General features: G+C 48.0%; 4 protein-coding genes across 14 annotated transcripts in view; 2 read left to right on the top strand and 2 right to left on the bottom strand.

Moving 5' to 3' along the window:
- Positions 1 to 352, bottom strand: part of STK36 (serine/threonine kinase 36) — a 29,238-nt gene extending 28,886 nt beyond the window's left edge. Inside the window, exon 1 of the mRNA XM_008058856.2 lies at positions 191 to 352. The gene's annotated coding sequence lies outside the window, so the exon portion shown is untranslated. The remainder of the gene's footprint in view (positions 1 to 190) is intronic.
- RNF25 (ring finger protein 25) lies at positions 349 to 7,334 on the top strand. 4 transcript variants are annotated; one of them, XM_008058854.1, is made up of 10 exons: positions 349 to 479; positions 3,329 to 3,403; positions 3,704 to 3,806; positions 3,899 to 3,966; positions 4,065 to 4,134; positions 5,322 to 5,393; positions 5,493 to 5,636; positions 6,007 to 6,099; positions 6,362 to 6,496; positions 6,690 to 7,334. In XM_008058854.1, the coding sequence occupies exons 1-10, from the start codon at positions 439 to 441 to the stop codon at positions 7,263 to 7,265; spliced, it is 1,377 nt and encodes a 458-aa protein (XP_008057045.1). In that variant the 5' UTR covers positions 349 to 438; the 3' UTR covers positions 7,266 to 7,334. The 4 variants fall into 4 exon arrangements, with proteins under 4 accessions (XP_008057045.1, XP_008057046.1, XP_021568445.1 ...); XM_008058855.1 differs by having other exon boundaries at positions 378 to 479; positions 6,010 to 6,099; XM_021712770.1 differs by lacking the exon at positions 3,899 to 3,966 and having other exon boundaries at positions 465 to 479.
- A 455-nt stretch (positions 7,335 to 7,789) lies between these two features.
- On the bottom strand, positions 7,790 to 12,137 carry LOC103261231 (mitochondrial chaperone BCS1). 4 transcript variants are annotated; one of them, XM_021712773.1, is made up of 11 exons: positions 11,993 to 12,079; positions 11,927 to 11,928; positions 11,675 to 11,692; positions 11,534 to 11,639; positions 9,936 to 10,304; positions 9,708 to 9,847; positions 9,314 to 9,508; positions 9,026 to 9,089; positions 8,601 to 8,770; positions 8,244 to 8,361; positions 7,790 to 8,101 (listed from the first exon to the last, which is right to left on the bottom strand). In XM_021712773.1, the coding sequence occupies exons 5-11, from the start codon at positions 10,253 to 10,255 to the stop codon at positions 7,849 to 7,851; spliced, it is 1,260 nt and encodes a 419-aa protein (XP_021568448.1). In that variant the 5' UTR covers positions 10,256 to 10,304; positions 11,534 to 11,639; positions 11,675 to 11,692; positions 11,927 to 11,928; positions 11,993 to 12,079; the 3' UTR covers positions 7,790 to 7,848. The 4 variants fall into 4 exon arrangements, with proteins under 4 accessions (XP_021568448.1, XP_008057044.1, XP_021568447.1 ...); XM_008058853.2 differs by lacking the exons at positions 11,534 to 11,639; positions 11,675 to 11,692; positions 11,927 to 11,928; positions 11,993 to 12,079 and adding an exon at positions 12,102 to 12,137 and having other exon boundaries at positions 9,936 to 10,320; XM_021712772.1 differs by lacking the exons at positions 11,534 to 11,639; positions 11,675 to 11,692; positions 11,927 to 11,928.
- A 155-nt stretch (positions 12,138 to 12,292) lies between these two features.
- ZNF142 (zinc finger protein 142) overlaps positions 12,293 to 16,103 on the top strand; it is a 20,580-nt gene continuing 16,769 nt past the window's right edge. For 3 of the 5 annotated variants that reach the window (XM_021712769.1, XM_008058852.2, XM_021712766.1), the window contains exons 1-3: positions 12,293 to 12,361; positions 12,594 to 12,888; positions 14,346 to 14,659. In XM_021712769.1, coding sequence (XP_021568444.1) covers positions 14,380 to 14,659 — 280 coding nt within the window. In that variant the 5' untranslated portion in view covers positions 12,293 to 12,361; positions 12,594 to 12,888; positions 14,346 to 14,379. The remainder of the gene's footprint in view (positions 12,362 to 12,593; positions 12,889 to 14,345; positions 14,660 to 16,103) is intronic. The other 2 variants (XM_021712768.1, XM_021712767.1) reach the window with 2 other exon arrangements.

The following is a 16,103-nucleotide window of genomic DNA, read 5'->3' as shown; positions in this document are numbered from 1 at the left end:
TCAGCCCCACTGCCCAGGCTCCCTCCCCTTACGCTTCGCAGGCCAGAGACCCGCTCTCATCCCGCGCCCACAAGCTCCACGCTCCTCAGGCAGAAGACGCCGACCCTGGCCTTTTGGCTGCCTGTATACTTTGCCTGACGGAATTTTTCTCTACCCTACACTACTGGCCTCTTCAGGCTCCCATTCTTACCAATTTAACTCGCTAGAACTGGCCAGAAGTTCAGAGGACAAAGGCACTCAGAGTTGTAGGAGGGACGGCAGATCGCCCATGGGCACTTCCTGGGGCACGTCCAAACCGTCTCTTGGCCAGCAGTCCCCACTAAGGACCCGGAGCCAGCGGTTGCCTAGAAACGGCGCGCTAGCAGGCCCCCACCATTAGTTTTCCGTCTCCGACTTCCCCAAGGGCACTTCCGGTTCCGGCTGTAAGCCGGAGAAGACATGGCGGCGTCCGCGTCGGCAGCTCCAGGGGAGGAGGACTGGTAACTTTGGGGACATGGGCTTTGGCTGACCGCCTGGATTTGTTCCAGAGGCCTCTCAGAGGTCGCAGACGGTCCGGACGGCAGGCGTGTGGGGTGGAACGAGGGATGAGGGATGGCGGGAATGGTGACATCTTTTCCTAAGAGAGCTTCTGAAGTGGGGAACCGGAGGGTGGAGAGGGACGCTGATCTGAGAGGAGACCGGGTCTGCGCTGGCCAGGCCAGTTCGGGCTGCGCCTTATCCGGTTGGATCCCTCTTCTCCAGCCCCATGCAGTCATCCCCTTCTCTCTTCCTGAAGTGAATTTTCTCAGGGGCTTAGAGAATGCCTACTCATCAGACCTCCCTTTCACCTCCCAGAACCAATGTCCTCCCTTTCCCCTTGGATAAGCCTGTTTCCGCCCACGCTTTTCTCAGCCTTCTATCTCTTGGACAGCACTAATGAGGACTATTGTCTGCATAAAGCTTAGCACCTCACAAAAAGTCCTTCTAGTTCTTCTCTCAAGCATTCTTAACAAGAGACTGGAACCTGGAAGGACTCTGGGATTTGGAAGTAGAATAAACGTGCATTCATGCCACATTTTATTAGCTGTGTGATGCTGACCAGGCCACCTAACTTCTGTGAGTCAGTGTTCTCAGCGGTAAAAAAAAAAAAAAAAAAAAAAAAATGGGTGTGGCATCTACCTCACAGAATAGTTGAGAGAATCGCGGTGAATTTGTAACTTACTCCTTTTCATTAATAACTCTGAGGTGTAGGCACCTGAGGAGACTAAAGGAGTCCCAAAGAAGAAGTGATTTCCCAAAAAGTACAAAGTTACCTTTTGTACCAAAAATACAAAGTACCTAGGAATCCAGGTGTGTCTGACTCCAAGTCTTATATTCTTAGTACCGGGACATTCTACAATGTCCCCCCTTTTCTTGTCACCTTACCACTACCTCATATTGTATTTCACATCCAGGACCCACATGCCCATATGGAATGGGCAAAGTATTGAAAGGCCACTTGACTGAGGCTACACATGCCCATATGGAATGGGCAAAGTATTGAAAGGCCACTTGACTGAGGCTACACCTCAGTGTTACGTTGGTTCAGGGAGCCCTGCTAGTGCTGGCCTTTATTATGACCATCTAGACTAGTGGTTTTCAAAATATTCAGGAGAACTTTTAAGATTCAGAGGAAAGAATCAGGCACAGTGGCTCATGTCTGTAATCCCAGCACTTTGGGAGGCCAAGGCAGAAAGATTGCTTGAAGCCAAGAATTTGAGACCAGCCTGGACAACATAGCAAGACTTCATTTCTATAAAAAATGGGTGTGGTGGTGCACACCTGTAGTCGCAGCTACTCAGGCAGCTAAGGTGGAAGGATTGCCTGAGCCTGGGAGATTAAGGGTACCTGTAGTTCCAGCTACTCAGGAGGCTAAGGTGGAAGGATCGCCTGAGCCCGGGAGGTTGAGGGTATGGTGAGCCATGATCGTGCCACTGCACTCCAGCTTGTCCAGTCTGGGCAACAGAGTGAGACTCAGGTCCAAATATATATATGTATGTATTTGTATTTATGTATGTATATATATGTATGTATGTATATATACACACACACACGTATGTATATATACGTATGTATATACACACACATACATATTTGTATGAGACTCTGAGCTATGGAGAGGGCAGCAGTGAGTGCAGCAGTGGTACTCTGAGACTCCCACTCCCTTATCAACCAGAATTACTCCACTATCTGTGAGGTGTAAAGCTTTGAGTCTTTTGCCTAAGACTTAAAAAAAATTGATATAGGTCATGTAGGGACATCCCTGCTTTTGGTAAAGAGGGAGTAATATAACTGTTAGAAAGCAAAGCGTGCATTTTTCCATGTATCACCCGGTAGAGCTGTAGACTCAAACTAATCATCTTTTATGTCATTACAACTGCTGTTTTTATGCTTAAACATGTGTCCTTTGATTTGCATCAGGACCATGGATCCAGATATATATCAACAAGACACCCAGGGTCATAAATATATCCGGAGTACTCTACTAACTACATCCTTCCCTCCTTCCTTTTAAGGGAGAAGGTTACATACAAACAGGACAAAAAGAGGACATAAACTAGTTACTATGGACCAGATACTATTAGGTACTTTATACAAATCACCTTTGAATCCTCACCTTTAATCCTAGCGAGTAAGTGATATAATCCATGTGTGGTAGACAAGGTTACTCAGGCTCACAGAGATAAGTAACTACCTAGATCACATAAAATAAAAGTGATTGGTACCTGTTACTGATTCCAAGGCTGATGGCTCTTTTACAACACAGAGTTTATACCACTTAGAGCTGTTGTGTTGAGGTAGGCATCTGCTTTTAGAAAGCTTAGAGTGACTAGTGTTAGCAATGTGTATAGGCAGGTGCCAGGGCACTGGCATTCAAACTGGATAATGGTGTAGGGAAAGGCATGAATAGTATTGGTAACTTTGATGCTAATAAATGGATGCTGTATTTCTGGGTCAGAGATAGCCACTAAGAGATAACCAACAGTGGAATGAAACTTAAACAGGAAGTCAGGAAACCTGGTTCTGGTCCCAGTTCTGCCTATGTTAAGTTTTAGTTTGGCATTTCACCTCTCTGGGAATCTATTTCCTTATCTGTTAGCAAAAATAATCTCTAATATTCTGATTCCCATGCTTCCTACCTGGCCACTTGACAACTTAAGGAAGCCTTTCCCTCATTTTTAAGAGGTTTAGCAAAATAATGCATTCAGGTAGGTTGCCATTTTTCTACAAAGCCAGCCTTTACTGGCCTTAGCAGGCTTCAGCAGAGAGAGCTGTAATGGTGAATCCATCTTCCCATGTGTCTCTCTAGGGTACTTCCCTCTGAAGTTGAAGTGTTAGAATCTATCTATCTGGATGAACTACAGGTGATTAAAGGAAATGGCAGGTATGTATTCAGTTACAGGTGGGCAGAAGTCCCCGTGGTAGGTTCTATTTCAAATCTGGTCTTAAGGCATTGTGAGGAAGGGTTCTATTTCAAATCTGGTCTTAAGGCATTGTGAGCCTTGATTCAGAGATAATGTTTCTCCCGCATAGACAAAGGCTCTTATATTCCTTTAATACCCCCAAAAGAAAGAGTCCAATGCTCACATCTTCTGTCTGCTTTACTGCTGGCTCAACCCTCTCCTCCTCAGCTCTCTAGCCCTTGCCTAGTCACATCCTGGGTCTCTACTTTATCTACCTGCAGATCTTCACCATGGGAAATCTGTATCACTCTGCACCCTGCCACTGCAGAGGACCAGGATTCACAGTATGTCTGCTTCACTCTGGTGCTTCAAATCCCAGCAGAGGTGACGCCCCTATGCTATGGCAGCAAAGGGAGGAAGGGGAGAGTCCCTGGGGTGGGTCACTTCAACAGTAACTTGGCATTTTCCCCTGCTAGTATCCTCATGAGGTGCCACAGATCTCTATCCGTAATCCCCGAGGACTTTCAGATGAACAGATCCACACGTAAGTTGGGCTGTTCAGTGCAGGAAAAATTCAGGATATAGATCTGCCTGATGTGGGAAGGGGACAGGCCTAATATTTGGTTTGTCCTCTTTCTCCAGGATCTCACAGGCACTGGGCCACGTGGCCAAGACTGGGCTGGGCACTGCCATGCTCTATGAACTCATTGAGGTAAGTGTTGTGCCTAGGAAAATGTTCCTTCCTTTAACCAAGAGAAGTTGTGAAAAAGGAAGCCATGGACCTAGAATCTGAAACATATCTGGAGTCATTTGATAAGGCCTCCATTAATCCAGAAAAATATGACTCTTCAACTTTAAAAAACCTCCCACAAGGCAGTTCAGTAGCTTGCTCAAGTTGCCTGTTCCAGCATCTTGACAGAAAATTACTTTTCCTCTTCAATTTGCCTTTTTCTTGCTTCAATGTCAGCATGTTTCTTGTTCTCTTGGCACTGACAACTGAAAGTAGCAAAAGATATGGCTCTTGCCTAGGGGGGAAGGGGAAAGTCTTAGCCATAAATGAACAATTGAAGGCTAACCTGCCATTGGAGCTAACTAGAAAAAATCATGGTTCTTTTTCTCAAAAAGTTTGTACCCTGTTTAAGGAAACAACTCACATGAAACAACACTTGGAGCAACCAGTTAATATCCACAGATAACTTTTGTTTGAGATTAAAAACACAATTAAGTACAGTCTTATTTTCATCTACTTTAAATTTTTAAGGAAAAAGTTCAAGAGTAGAATGAAGGTGGGTGGCCTAGGGTCAAAGAGAGTGGGTATAATAGATTACTGTAGCACCCCTAGGACAAACCTCCACAATGTAGCCTTGAACTTTGTGGAATTCCAGAGTACTGTATTAGCTATTCAAATAACAGTGCAAATGTGTATTTCATAGCCCCTCTCAGTGCCTTGTGAGTTCTTTTTCCATTTGGGTTGTCCATGCCTTGACTTTCTGAAAACTAACTCCAAATCAAATTCATTGCCCCATGGGGGAGTGATACTCAAGGGGGGTTAATCAGGAAAAGCCTCCCAGAGGATGAGTTTTAATTGAACATTTTTTTCTCTCCAAGGTATAATATTTTTGTCTCCAAGATATATTAAAAGTGACTTAATGAGAGGAAAAACAATTAAGTTGGATTTTGAAGCAAGGAAGATCAAATTTGGGGGGAGGGGCAGGGACATGGAAAAAGATTGATCCCAAGCAGAGGGAGCATCACCAAGACAGAAAATTCATAAACACAAGGTAACAAACTGGCTTGGTGAGAGTTGAGTCCAACCAGTCACTCGAACTGGTAGACAGGCTTTGTTCACAGTTCTTGCCCCTGCCTCCCTGTTTGAGCAAGTATCTTCTCTCTTCTCAGAAAGGGAAGGAGATTCTCACAGATAACAACATCCCCCATGGCCAGTGTGTCATCTGCCTGTATGGTTTCCAGGTGGGTTTCTATCTTGAAACCTGGGATCTGCTTGGAATGGGTAGATGAGGGCATGTGAGAGAGCTCTGACTTAGTGCCCTATATCTATCCTCCCTCTAGGAGAAGGAAGCCTTTACTAAAACATCCTGTTACCACTACTTCCACTGCCACTGCCTTGCTCGGTACATCCAACATATGGAGCAGGAACTGGAAGCGCAGGAGCAGGAACAGGAACAGGAACTGCAGCATGCCAAAACCAAACAGGTAGACCTCACCAGCCACTACTCTCTTACCTGACACTCTTAGGTACTGACTTCCACAACCTTTTCCATCTCTCCTCTCCAAGGGTTCCTAACCTTTTTAGGGTCACAGGTACATACCCGTAAGACTAATGAAATCTTGCCTCTGTCCAGAAAAAAAGGGCATCTTTATATACACTTACATATTGCATATAGTTTCAGCTTTCCAGACCTCTAGTTAGGGAGCTCTTGCTCCGTCCCAACTCATTGGTGAACAGGTATGCCTGTGCCCTTCAGGTATGCCAGCCCTCTACAAATTAGGCTGGCTAACTGGGGTCAGCACCAGGAAGGCATGCTGGGCCATGAAGTGTTAAATGATTTCTCCTCATTTTCAGAAGGCAGTTGGTGTGCAGTGTCCAGTGTGCAGAGAACCCCTCGTGTACGATCTGGCCTCACTGAAAGCAGCCCCTGAACCCCAACAGCCCATGGTAAGAGGATTCCATTTTAATCTGAGCCAGGAACAATGGCATTCTCTAAGGAGGGAGGAATGGCATCTTGTCTATTGAACAGGATCTCTGGAATTAGGCTTGACCTGTCTGGGACCTCTTTGCAAAGCCTAAGGTTTTGGGAGCACAAATCTGAGGGACAAAAGCAAGAACTCTGTGCAGATCTAAGGCAGTCTTGGAAGACTAGGAGTTCAAGACTGCCTTCTGTTTATTCTTTTCTCCCTGCCATTCTCTTTCCTTCCAGGAGCTGTACCAGCCCAACGCAAAGAGCTTGCGCCAGCAAGAAGAGCGCAAGCGGCTCTACCAGAGGCAGCAGGAGCGGGGGGGCATCATTGACCTTGAGGCTGAGCGAAACCGGTATTTCATCAGCCTTCAGCAGGTGAGGAAGGGTTTTTCACTCACCCCACAATGTCACCAACCTTCCTACAAACTGTCATGGCCCTAGGATGAGGTTTATTTGAACCAGGAAGGTTATGGCTGGTGGTGGTCGGCTTAGATAACAGAAGAGGGGCCTGCAGTTCCTGCTTTGGGGAACTGCATCTCTCTCGCTGCATCTCCTCACTTTCTCCTAGCCTCCTGTACCTTTGGAACCTGAGTCAACTGTAGATGTCTCCAGAGGATCCCACCCATCCAGTGCCCTTGCTGCAGAACAGTCCCCCTCACCAACTGCCCAATCTACCCTGCCAGCTCCTCTGCCTATGGCCTCCCAGGACATACGTGAGAAGATTCCAGGGGCCGGGCCAAATCAGCAGGAGTTGGGCGAGACCCAGAAAGCTATGCTAGGTCCCCCCCAGCCAAATCGAGGCCCCTGGCGGCAACCTGAACGGAGGCATCTGAAGGGTGGGGAGTGCCGTGCCCCCAAAAGTACCAGTAATACCCAGGAACTGCCACCTCCTGAGGGGCCCCTCAAGGATCCCATGGACCTCAAACCAGAACCCCATAATCAGGGGGTTGAAGGTCCTCCCCAAGAGAAGGGGCTTGGCAGCTGGCAGGGTCCCCCACCCCGCAGGACTCGGGACTGTGGTCGCTGGGAGCGCTCCAAAGGCCGGACACCTGGTTCTTCCTACCCCCGTCTGCCTCGGGGCCAGGGAGCATACCGGCCTGGTACCCGGAGGGAGACCCTGGGCCTGGAATCTGAGAATTCCTAGCAGTACTGGGGGAGCAGGAGATTGGGATGGGGCAATAAAGATATTTGGCCTTATTTGGCTTTCTTTGCTCAGCAGCACCTAGCCTGTGAGGTATGGCTTTTTCTAAATTCCTAGTAAGATTAGTGTGTGACAGAGCAGCCCCCACCTTTGCTCTGAAGCCTGTTTTCCCAAGAGAGCTGGGTAAAGAGAATTTGACATCTCATCAGCTAGTACGGTGAGTTTCGGGAAAAACTAATTCGCTCTCTACATATACATTCACATCCATCTGTGTATCTCTGTGTATATACGTGTATACACACAGACAAAAAAATGTTTCACATATATAAAATTTGAATGCCTTTTGGTAGAGGAATTTAGTTTCCTGTTTACTCTAGTGTCTCTTCTTCCCCTCCGTCTTAAGACTATGCCCCATCATTTGTGTATGCGGTTGCCTAACTGACCCCTGTAGGTATCTGCGATTGTGCCCCCTGATTTTTATTCAAGTACCAATCCAGTGAAGAAAGAAGGGAGGTCAAAGACCAGAGTAGTGTAGCAGGTGTTTATTGACTTCCTAGAAGAAGAGAGCCAAGTATAGCCTGGTTGATCACCTCCTCAGAGACTCAGCATTGTGAATCGCCCCTGAAGGGTCATTTTTATACAGCATGAAGTAACCCTGCACCTGGGCAGGACTGATTTGGGTTGTAGCTCGGAGGACATGTTCTGCAAACTCCTCAGCCAAGGAAGCTGCTTGCCCTGGATAGAACCTCTGGAACATCTGGGTCAGCTGCCAGTGTGAGCAGTAGCCCACGTACTCCTTCAGGTCTACTCGCCCAGGGCGTATCAGGGCAGGATCCAGCCTAAGAGATGACAGGGAAAGCAGAGTCCCAGACAATAGCTGCACTAGCAACCAAAAAAGATGGTCTTCTCAACCTCCCAATCCTCCCAGGACACTGAGTAGAGGAATCTTGCCTCTCAGACTCAGAGTACTTTACTCCTTACCTGTCAACATGGTTGGTGGTCATGAACACAATGCGTGCCTCAGTGGAAGCCACACCATCCAAGGCATTGAGCAGTCCACTGAAGGTGAGACGACCTAGACCTTGGTACTTTACTGGGTCTGAAGGAAGGCAGAGATAAAAATGCATGGGGTGGTCATAGCCCTACTTAAAATCAGCATCTTCCGTCCACTCCCCACCATTTCTTCTATCTATACATGCCTCTTGTGGGCTCTTGTTGGTAACCCAGGCATCCTCCATCAGCCTGGATTTCTACTTTTCTTCTATTGTTCTGTATTTATTATTACCTCATCTGCCCTTATACAGAACCAGTCTCCTTTCCCCAGCACTCCTCACTTACTCTCCACAGCCAGGTCTCGACTGAGAAAAGCAGCATCCACATCCTCCAGGAGTACCAGGCTCTGCTGCGGGGCCACGCTCAGCAGGTGGTTGAGTCGGTCATCAGAGAGGCTGGAGTCCGTGAGACTCAGCAGGCAGATGCTGTGCTCCAGTTCTCCAGCCAGGGCTGTGCTATGGTGGGTGGGATGGCAAGAAGTAGTAGGCAACCTGGGAACACGTCCTTAGGCCCAATTGCTATTTCCTCACAGTCCTGGGAGGTGTGTCTCAGAGGCCTAACTTCTACCACCCACCCTGATGTTGCGCATGTCTCATGTTTGTCCTGACCCCTGTTCCCCAGATTCATTTCCCTTTCCAACTCCCAACAGCTCAGTTAGTCCACAAAGGCTTAGTTTTTGCAAAATTAGAAGAAAATTTGACTCTACTCACATAAAACTGCTCTTTCCACAACCAGGGGGCCCATAAAGCAGGTAGCCACGTCTGTAGGGAATGCCTAGGGATAGAACCAGGATGATCAGGGCCTGAAATGAATCATACTTTGCCCCAGATAACCATATTCATTCCCAGCTCTGGCTCTAGGAATTCCAATCATAGGCAACTTTTCTCTCTCTACCTCTGGAAATTGGGCTAGAGCTTTCTATCACCTCATCTGGCCAGAGACCAGCTTGTCTCCTCCTGCTCTAACACAGCCTAGCCATGACCCCAGCTGCTTCTCACCTCTGTCAGTATACCACTTGGGGTTATCAATGAATTCCCGTATGTCTCTGACAATTCGGTCAGCCAGACCCTGTTGTAGAACCACAGAACTCAGTGGCCGCCGGCGGCGTGGATAGCCAAAGGGGCGCCATTCAGAGCCCACAGCTGTGTACATCACAGTCTTCCCTTCCTCCTGCTGCAAGGCTAGCTCTCGAGCTGGGAGGGGCAAGATGAGACAAAGTCAACAATTCTTTTCACCATAGCTGATTCTTCAATTAGAGCTGTGCCAAACAACTTCCCCTGCTCCCATAGGCTCAGACCGTTTTATTCCTTCTCCCCAAATGGCTTTTCTTCTAATGTCAAATGTCCCCATCCCTGTAACCCCCCAAGAAAGCCTGCCTGTGCCATCCCACACCTTCCTCCAGGATGTTGAAGAAAACCTTTCTGTCAGTGCCCAGGGCTGTGAAGGTGACAGATTCCCAAGGAGTCCCTGTCTGCAAGTCTATCATCTGCATCTCTCGACTTCGTTCCACCCGGATCCATTTCCCTTGATACCTAAATAACAGTCCAAATCAGTGAGTGGGTCAGACACAGCTCCCTTTATCCCCCTATTCCCAGAGACCTCCCAGGTTCCCAGTCTTACCAGATAAAGTGGTTTCCAGGGCTGGGGACAAATTCAAACTTGGTGGAAATGTGGCCACTCTCGTGCTGAAGGTACGAAGTCTCGACACTGAGGTGCTGAGTACGAGTACTGTGGCGGGTGAGCCAGCTAAGCAACCAGGCATAGCTCCTGTCTCGAGCAGGGACTTCCAATGTGATCATGTAATGGCGCCGGAATGCCACCAGGCCAAGTTGGGCACCCTTTCGGGCCAGGGCCAGGGCTGTGCCCACACCCACTAGCCCAAATCCAGCCCCAAAGTAGGGATTGTCCTTTAGGGCCAGAATAAAGTCCGAAAGCGGCATCTTGAAAGGGAGAACACAAACCTTACAGGTCCTGGGGTATTATCAAAACCTAGGGGTGGGGAGCACTGGAGATGGAACAAAGAACAAGATTACTTCAGAAACTGGACTCCACAGTCCCTCCTCAGGGCCCTGCCCCACTTTCTCCTATAGAAGCAGAAAGGACAGATCAGCACACTGCTTCAGTATCCTTTTGTGGGGTGGTGTTGGAATGCAAGGGCTGAGACGTCAGGCCTTTCATCCCATTCTGCCCTTCATTAGTTTACTCATACCTCAGTTTCCTGCCAGAAAATCATGTTTGGAGATTCCTTAAACCACCTGTAACCAGCTTCACATCAGGATAATGGATAGACAGAATTTTTGTGGTGCTGTAACCAGCTAAGATAAAAAGGGACCCACTGGCTGGAGTTGGCAGAGGTGACTCCACTGACTTTTCAGTAACCCACGCCATTTTACCATGAGTAATGTCTTTCAAATATCCTTTTCCTTACATGCCCAATACCTAATGTCCTGTTTTGACCTTTATTGCCTCCCACCTAAACTGTCTCTTTAAAATTAATTTTTTTGGCTGAGTGGGTGGCTCATGCCTGTAATCCCAGTATTTTGTGAGGCCAAGGTGGGAGGATTGCTTGTGCCCCAGAGTTCAAGGTTGCAGTGAGGTATGAACACACTATTGCACTCCAGCCTGGATGACAAAGTGAGACTCTAAAAAATAAAAATGAAATTTTATTTCTTGAAGTGACTTTTTTTTTGAGCTGCAGTCTCACTCTGTCGCCCAAGCTAGAGTGCAGTGGCACGCTCACGGCCACCACAGCCTCGACCCGCTGGGCTCAGGCGATCCTTCTGCCTCAGCCTTCTAAGTAGCTGGAACTACAGGCACACGCTACCATGACCGGTTATCTTTTTGTTGTTGTTGTTGTTAAGTCGAGGCCTCACCAAGTTCTCCAGGCTGGTCTCGAATCCCTGGGCTCAGGCAATCCTCTCGCCTCAGCCTCCCAAACAAAGTGCTGGGATTACAGGTTTGAGCCACCGCGCCCGGCTTGAAGTGACATTTTAATAGGTCTCCAGCTCCTGCTTCACCAGCCACACAAGGGTCCAGGTACTTCTTCATAAGGATCAGCTTCAATTCTATCACTCTCCCTGCTACAGCACCTTCACTGGCTGGCTCCCATTTAGATCCCCGTCAGCCTGGTGGTACCCAAAGCCTCCACAACACGGCGCCCAACTACCTTTCATGACTAAGCTCCTAATAACTTCCTATGTAACAAATACGCAAGCAACCTCCCACCCCCCACCCCATGCAGTTCTCTCGGCTCGGAATGCCCGTTCTTTATTCTCTCCATTATCACCAATGAAGACCTGCCCTGCTACATTCTCCACGGAACTTCTCCCGAATACCGCCCCAATAAAATGCACTGGGACCAATTGTAGAGAATAAGACTCCGAAGGATACAAGCAAAGTTATTTCTAGCACACTTCTTGGAAGCCCCGACCCCAGGCCACCCCCGCCACTCTGCCCGGCGCCAGGCACGCAGGGCAGTGAATTGACAGCGGCGACCTAGGTTGAGGTTCAGAACTGGGATCCAGAATTCCAAAACACCGATGCATGGAAGGCCACAGACAAAGCTCTTCCGCCCCAGTCTTTGCGAGACACTCATAAGCCCACTCCAGAACTCCTCTACAGCCTCGTTTACGCCTCCAGCCACGAGGTTTGGAGCAACCCGTCACTCCGCCCCTTACCGCCATGACCCTCTGGCCCTCCGTCTCGATGGTTTCACCCCCTCTGTACGTGTGGTTAAAGCACTTGGCCCCGCCCCGAGTTCTTTCATCTACTTCCCGTCACACCCACCAAGGAGCCCATGCCACTCTGCCCCACAACTCTCAATGGTATTTCTTGGGCTTCAGGGCTGGGGGAATGAGCGGGGGCGGGAAAGATGTCGGAGGAGGAACCATAGAGTACGTCGGCAGCCGACAAGAGAAAGAGCTTCCATGTGCGCAATGTCCTAGAGGCGGCTGGGCCGGAGGTGGTGGCACAAAGGGAGCCCCGGGAGGCCGCTCCAGCCGCTGTCGACCATAGAGATGCGGCTCCCACAGGCCCAGGGTCTGGAGGTGAGTGTGCAGCTGCGGGGCGGGACCTGGACAGGCAGTGCGAGTGGAGCGAGCAGGAGGCAAAAGTTTCTCGAGCCTGGGGTGAGAGTGGGCCTAGGCGGTGGGAACTCCCGGGAGGCGGTACTGAAGGGAACACGCACACGAGCGGGGCCCCGGCGCATCTCCGCAGTCGCCCAGGCGCCTCATTCGCGTCACTGCTCTGGACCCCACCCGTGTACCCGCTGCCTCTCAGGACTACAATCATGACGATGCTCCGTCGCAAGCCTTGCCGGTTACAAAACGCCTGTCCCCTTCGCTGGCCGTGATCCAGCTCCCGCCCGACGATGTGGACGCTGTCATCACTTCCATTTTACAGACAGGAAAACTGAGGCCCAAAGAAGCAAGACGACTGTGTCTGACCAAGGCCTCGCTGCGAGTCAGTCCAGAGGCAGGTTGGAACCTGGGTCCCTAAACCGGGGCTCGTTATTTCCGCGGGCTGTCTCTGCCTTCATCTATTATTTCTCTTCCTCAGGGCGCCTGCCCCAAAGGTAAGCAGATTTCTTCTCTCGCGCACTCCCGTCTCCTGCCTCACCCCGCCTTTTCCCGGGTTAAGGTTTTTAGTCTAGAAGGCGCTGCGTCCTCCTTGGATTCTCCCAAGGCCATGTATGGCAGAGTTGGTAGATTACCCAGAGCAGCTGTAATATTCATAAATGGAGGCTGCGGTTTCCAGAGAATCCCTCTGACCGCGAAAGTGCACTTCCGTGCCTCCTTCGGAATCCCTGTGATCCGATGTTTTGAGTAATGGGATTCTGGAGAATAAGGTCTATCAGATTGAAGGATCTGGATTTCTCTTCTCTTTTTTTTTTTTTGCATCTTCTCACCTGCAACCTGGCCCTTAGTCAACCTCCATGATTCAATTTCATGAAGTGATTATCGTCATTCTTACTAATTATTCAGCTTTACTCATTTTAGTTATGTATAACAAGATATTCAGTTTAATTGTCATTCATTTCTCAATTATGTTCAGGTGTCACAGTCAATTAATGAATTTGAAATTTTTCCATGTGTTACTTTATATGTGAAGAACCACTTGTTTGGTGTCTTGGTAGAAGATATCTAGCTTTTTACTCTGCTGCAACCCTATGCAGTTCTTCGCTAGAATCCTAGATTGTTGGTAGTTTGTGTTCGTTGAAGTCATAATGCCAATAAACTACTCCTAAAGCTCAACTTCCAGGACGGGAGACTGACAGGTAAACAGTGCAGTATGACAGTTTCTGACAGCTACATACAAAGAGCCATTACGAGCCCAACAGAGAAAGTTAAGAGTGTAAGGAAGCCTTCATGGTGTAAGTGACATTTGGGCAGCTTCCTCAAGGAAGTTAAGAGTTGGTTAGGCAACAGAGAGAATGTGAAGGGGGAAAGACACGTCAAGCTGAGAGAGAGGCAAAAGGCTGTGAAGGTGTGGAAGCAAAAGAGAAGAGGGTAAATCTGGAGAATGCTACATCATCTGGCTCAGAGATCTGCTGAGGGGAGAGGTAGGAAATGAGTCTGGAGAGGTCAGCAGGGGCCAGATCATAAAGGAAGGGCTTTCCTTATACCCATGCTGAGAAAGTGAGATTAGGGAATGTTAAGAAGGAAAAGGACCACTGAGCTCCTTTGGTCCCGCCCCATTTTGTTGCAGATAAGAAACCTGAAACCCAGATTGCTTAATGATTTGACCAGGCTGCATTTGACTAAATACAGCTAGCAAGAAACATAACTTGCAGTCATTAAAATGTCCAAAACTTGTTGACTATCTCCTAATATTGACCCTGCTATCATTTTTATGCTTTTTTTTCTGAGCATTGTCATAAAAAGAAAGCATCTATTTAGGTCAATAAAGTATGGCATGCTGCCATGCAAGGAAATGCTTTAGTGGGCGGGCCCTGGGCTGTGTAACCACACCAACCAGGAAGAAAGTGAGAGCTCTAACCATGTTTTGTTTTTCTTCTGATTGGTTTCTCAGCATTTAAGAGAACTAAATCCATAAGTCGGGAGTGATGGCAGACCCTGTGCTAGACTCACAGCCAGCCAACAGCACTGGGGAGATGGATGTACTGTGCCCTGAGCTATTGCTGATTCCCCCACCTCTCTCTAATTGTGGAATTCTGGGATCTGTCCAGAGCTCTTGTTCTTCTGGAGACCCTGCACCTTTGCCTGCTGACCAAAGCTGCCTGCTGGTAGAGGCCACAGCAACTGAAGAGGGCCCAGGAAACATGGAGATCATTGTGGAGACAGTAGCTGGAACCTTGTCCCCAGCTGCTCCTGGAGAGACCCCAGGTACAAACACAGTTGCAAGCAGGCCAGTGGGACAAACAACTCTGTTTTGTCTGTGCTATTTTTGATTCTTCTGTATAAATATGATGAGAACACAAGGTGGCATCCTATTTTTATACTTGAAGATGTTGTAATTTCGTTTGCAGTTGGTTCATGTTGATTGAAGACTGGCGAAGTGGTGTAGCTACGTACAGGCGTTTGGCAGAGTCTGTCCCTATAAGGGCTTCATATCTCCTAGGCAGTAATCCAGAAAGGAAGACCTTTCTGACACCTCTGGCCAATCCTGACTTATCCTTAGTCTTGCCATCCTCAGAGATTCTCTCCTTCATATAGGCCCTCCTACCCAGGAACTGCAGCCAGGGATTAGGCAAAAGGCCCAGCCTGTGTCTACCACCTTGGGCTTGGCAGTGCTTTCCAGAGGTAATCTGGTATTTTCCTGCCCTAGTTTTTGTGTATAACATACTTTACTTATCCAAGGCTTGTTGTTAGGAGTAGGAATTGAGGCCAGGCACAGTGGTGTGCGCCTTTGGTCCCAGCTACTCAGGAGGCTGAGGCAAGAAGATCCCAGAATCTTGAGGCTGTAGTGTGCTATGAGCACACCTGTAAATAGCCACAGCACTCTGACCTGGGCAACATAATGAAACCCTATGTCTTTAAAAAAAAAAAAAAAAAAAAGTGGGAGTCGAGCCATTTGCATTAATCCTAGAAGGATTCTCCCCTTTAGTCATTCCATTACTATCACCTCTTATTTGTAGGAAACTTCCCTGTTTTTTAACTGCCATCATTCAGCTATAGTTGTCATCACTTCCCTTGACGGTGTAGTGTAGTGATGTAGAATACTGAGAAAGATTAGCTAATTTGACCATATAATATTTCTAAACTTCTGTGTGGTGAAATAAATGAATAAATTTTGTCCAGGCTCATGGCAGCCTGAACACACTGGATCTGGCAGGAACTGGGAAGCTAAGCAGGGTCAGCCAAGGTTAGTACTTGGATGGGAGACCGCTTGGGAACACTGCATGCCCCCCACTTCCCACAATTTACATGAGAAATTTGGTTTTTAAATGTTTTTCTGCTTGTTGATCTAGCCTCTCAAGGTAGTGATTTTCATGACATTAACATCTTGCATTCTTGGGATAAAACCAAAATAATACAAATAAATTGGGCTTTTGAAAAATAAAATAAATAACTTTTTTAAAAAGAGCCTGGAAAAAACATTCGCAATATATAAAAAAGAGTGAATATTTTTAAAATTCAAAGAGCTCCACAGTAAGAAAAAGGAGCAATTTTATTTTTAAAATAAAGAAAAAGAAGTGTACATGCAGTCCACTAAAGAAATAAAAACTAGCCGGGCTCAGTGGCTCAGCCTGAAATCCCGCGCCTTTGAGAGGCTGAGGTGAGTGGATTGCCTGAGCCCACGGGTTTGAGACCCGCCTGGGCAGGCGAG

Source organism: Carlito syrichta, unplaced genomic scaffold (genome assembly GCF_000164805.1).
Source record: "Carlito syrichta isolate Samal-C Ts95f unplaced genomic scaffold, Tarsius_syrichta-2.0.1 Scaffold303646, whole genome shotgun sequence".
In the NCBI taxonomy this organism is placed as follows: domain Eukaryota; kingdom Metazoa; phylum Chordata; class Mammalia; order Primates; family Tarsiidae; genus Carlito; species Carlito syrichta.
Note: the sequence above shows the minus strand (reverse complement) of the source record. Positions and strands in the feature narration are given on the sequence as shown.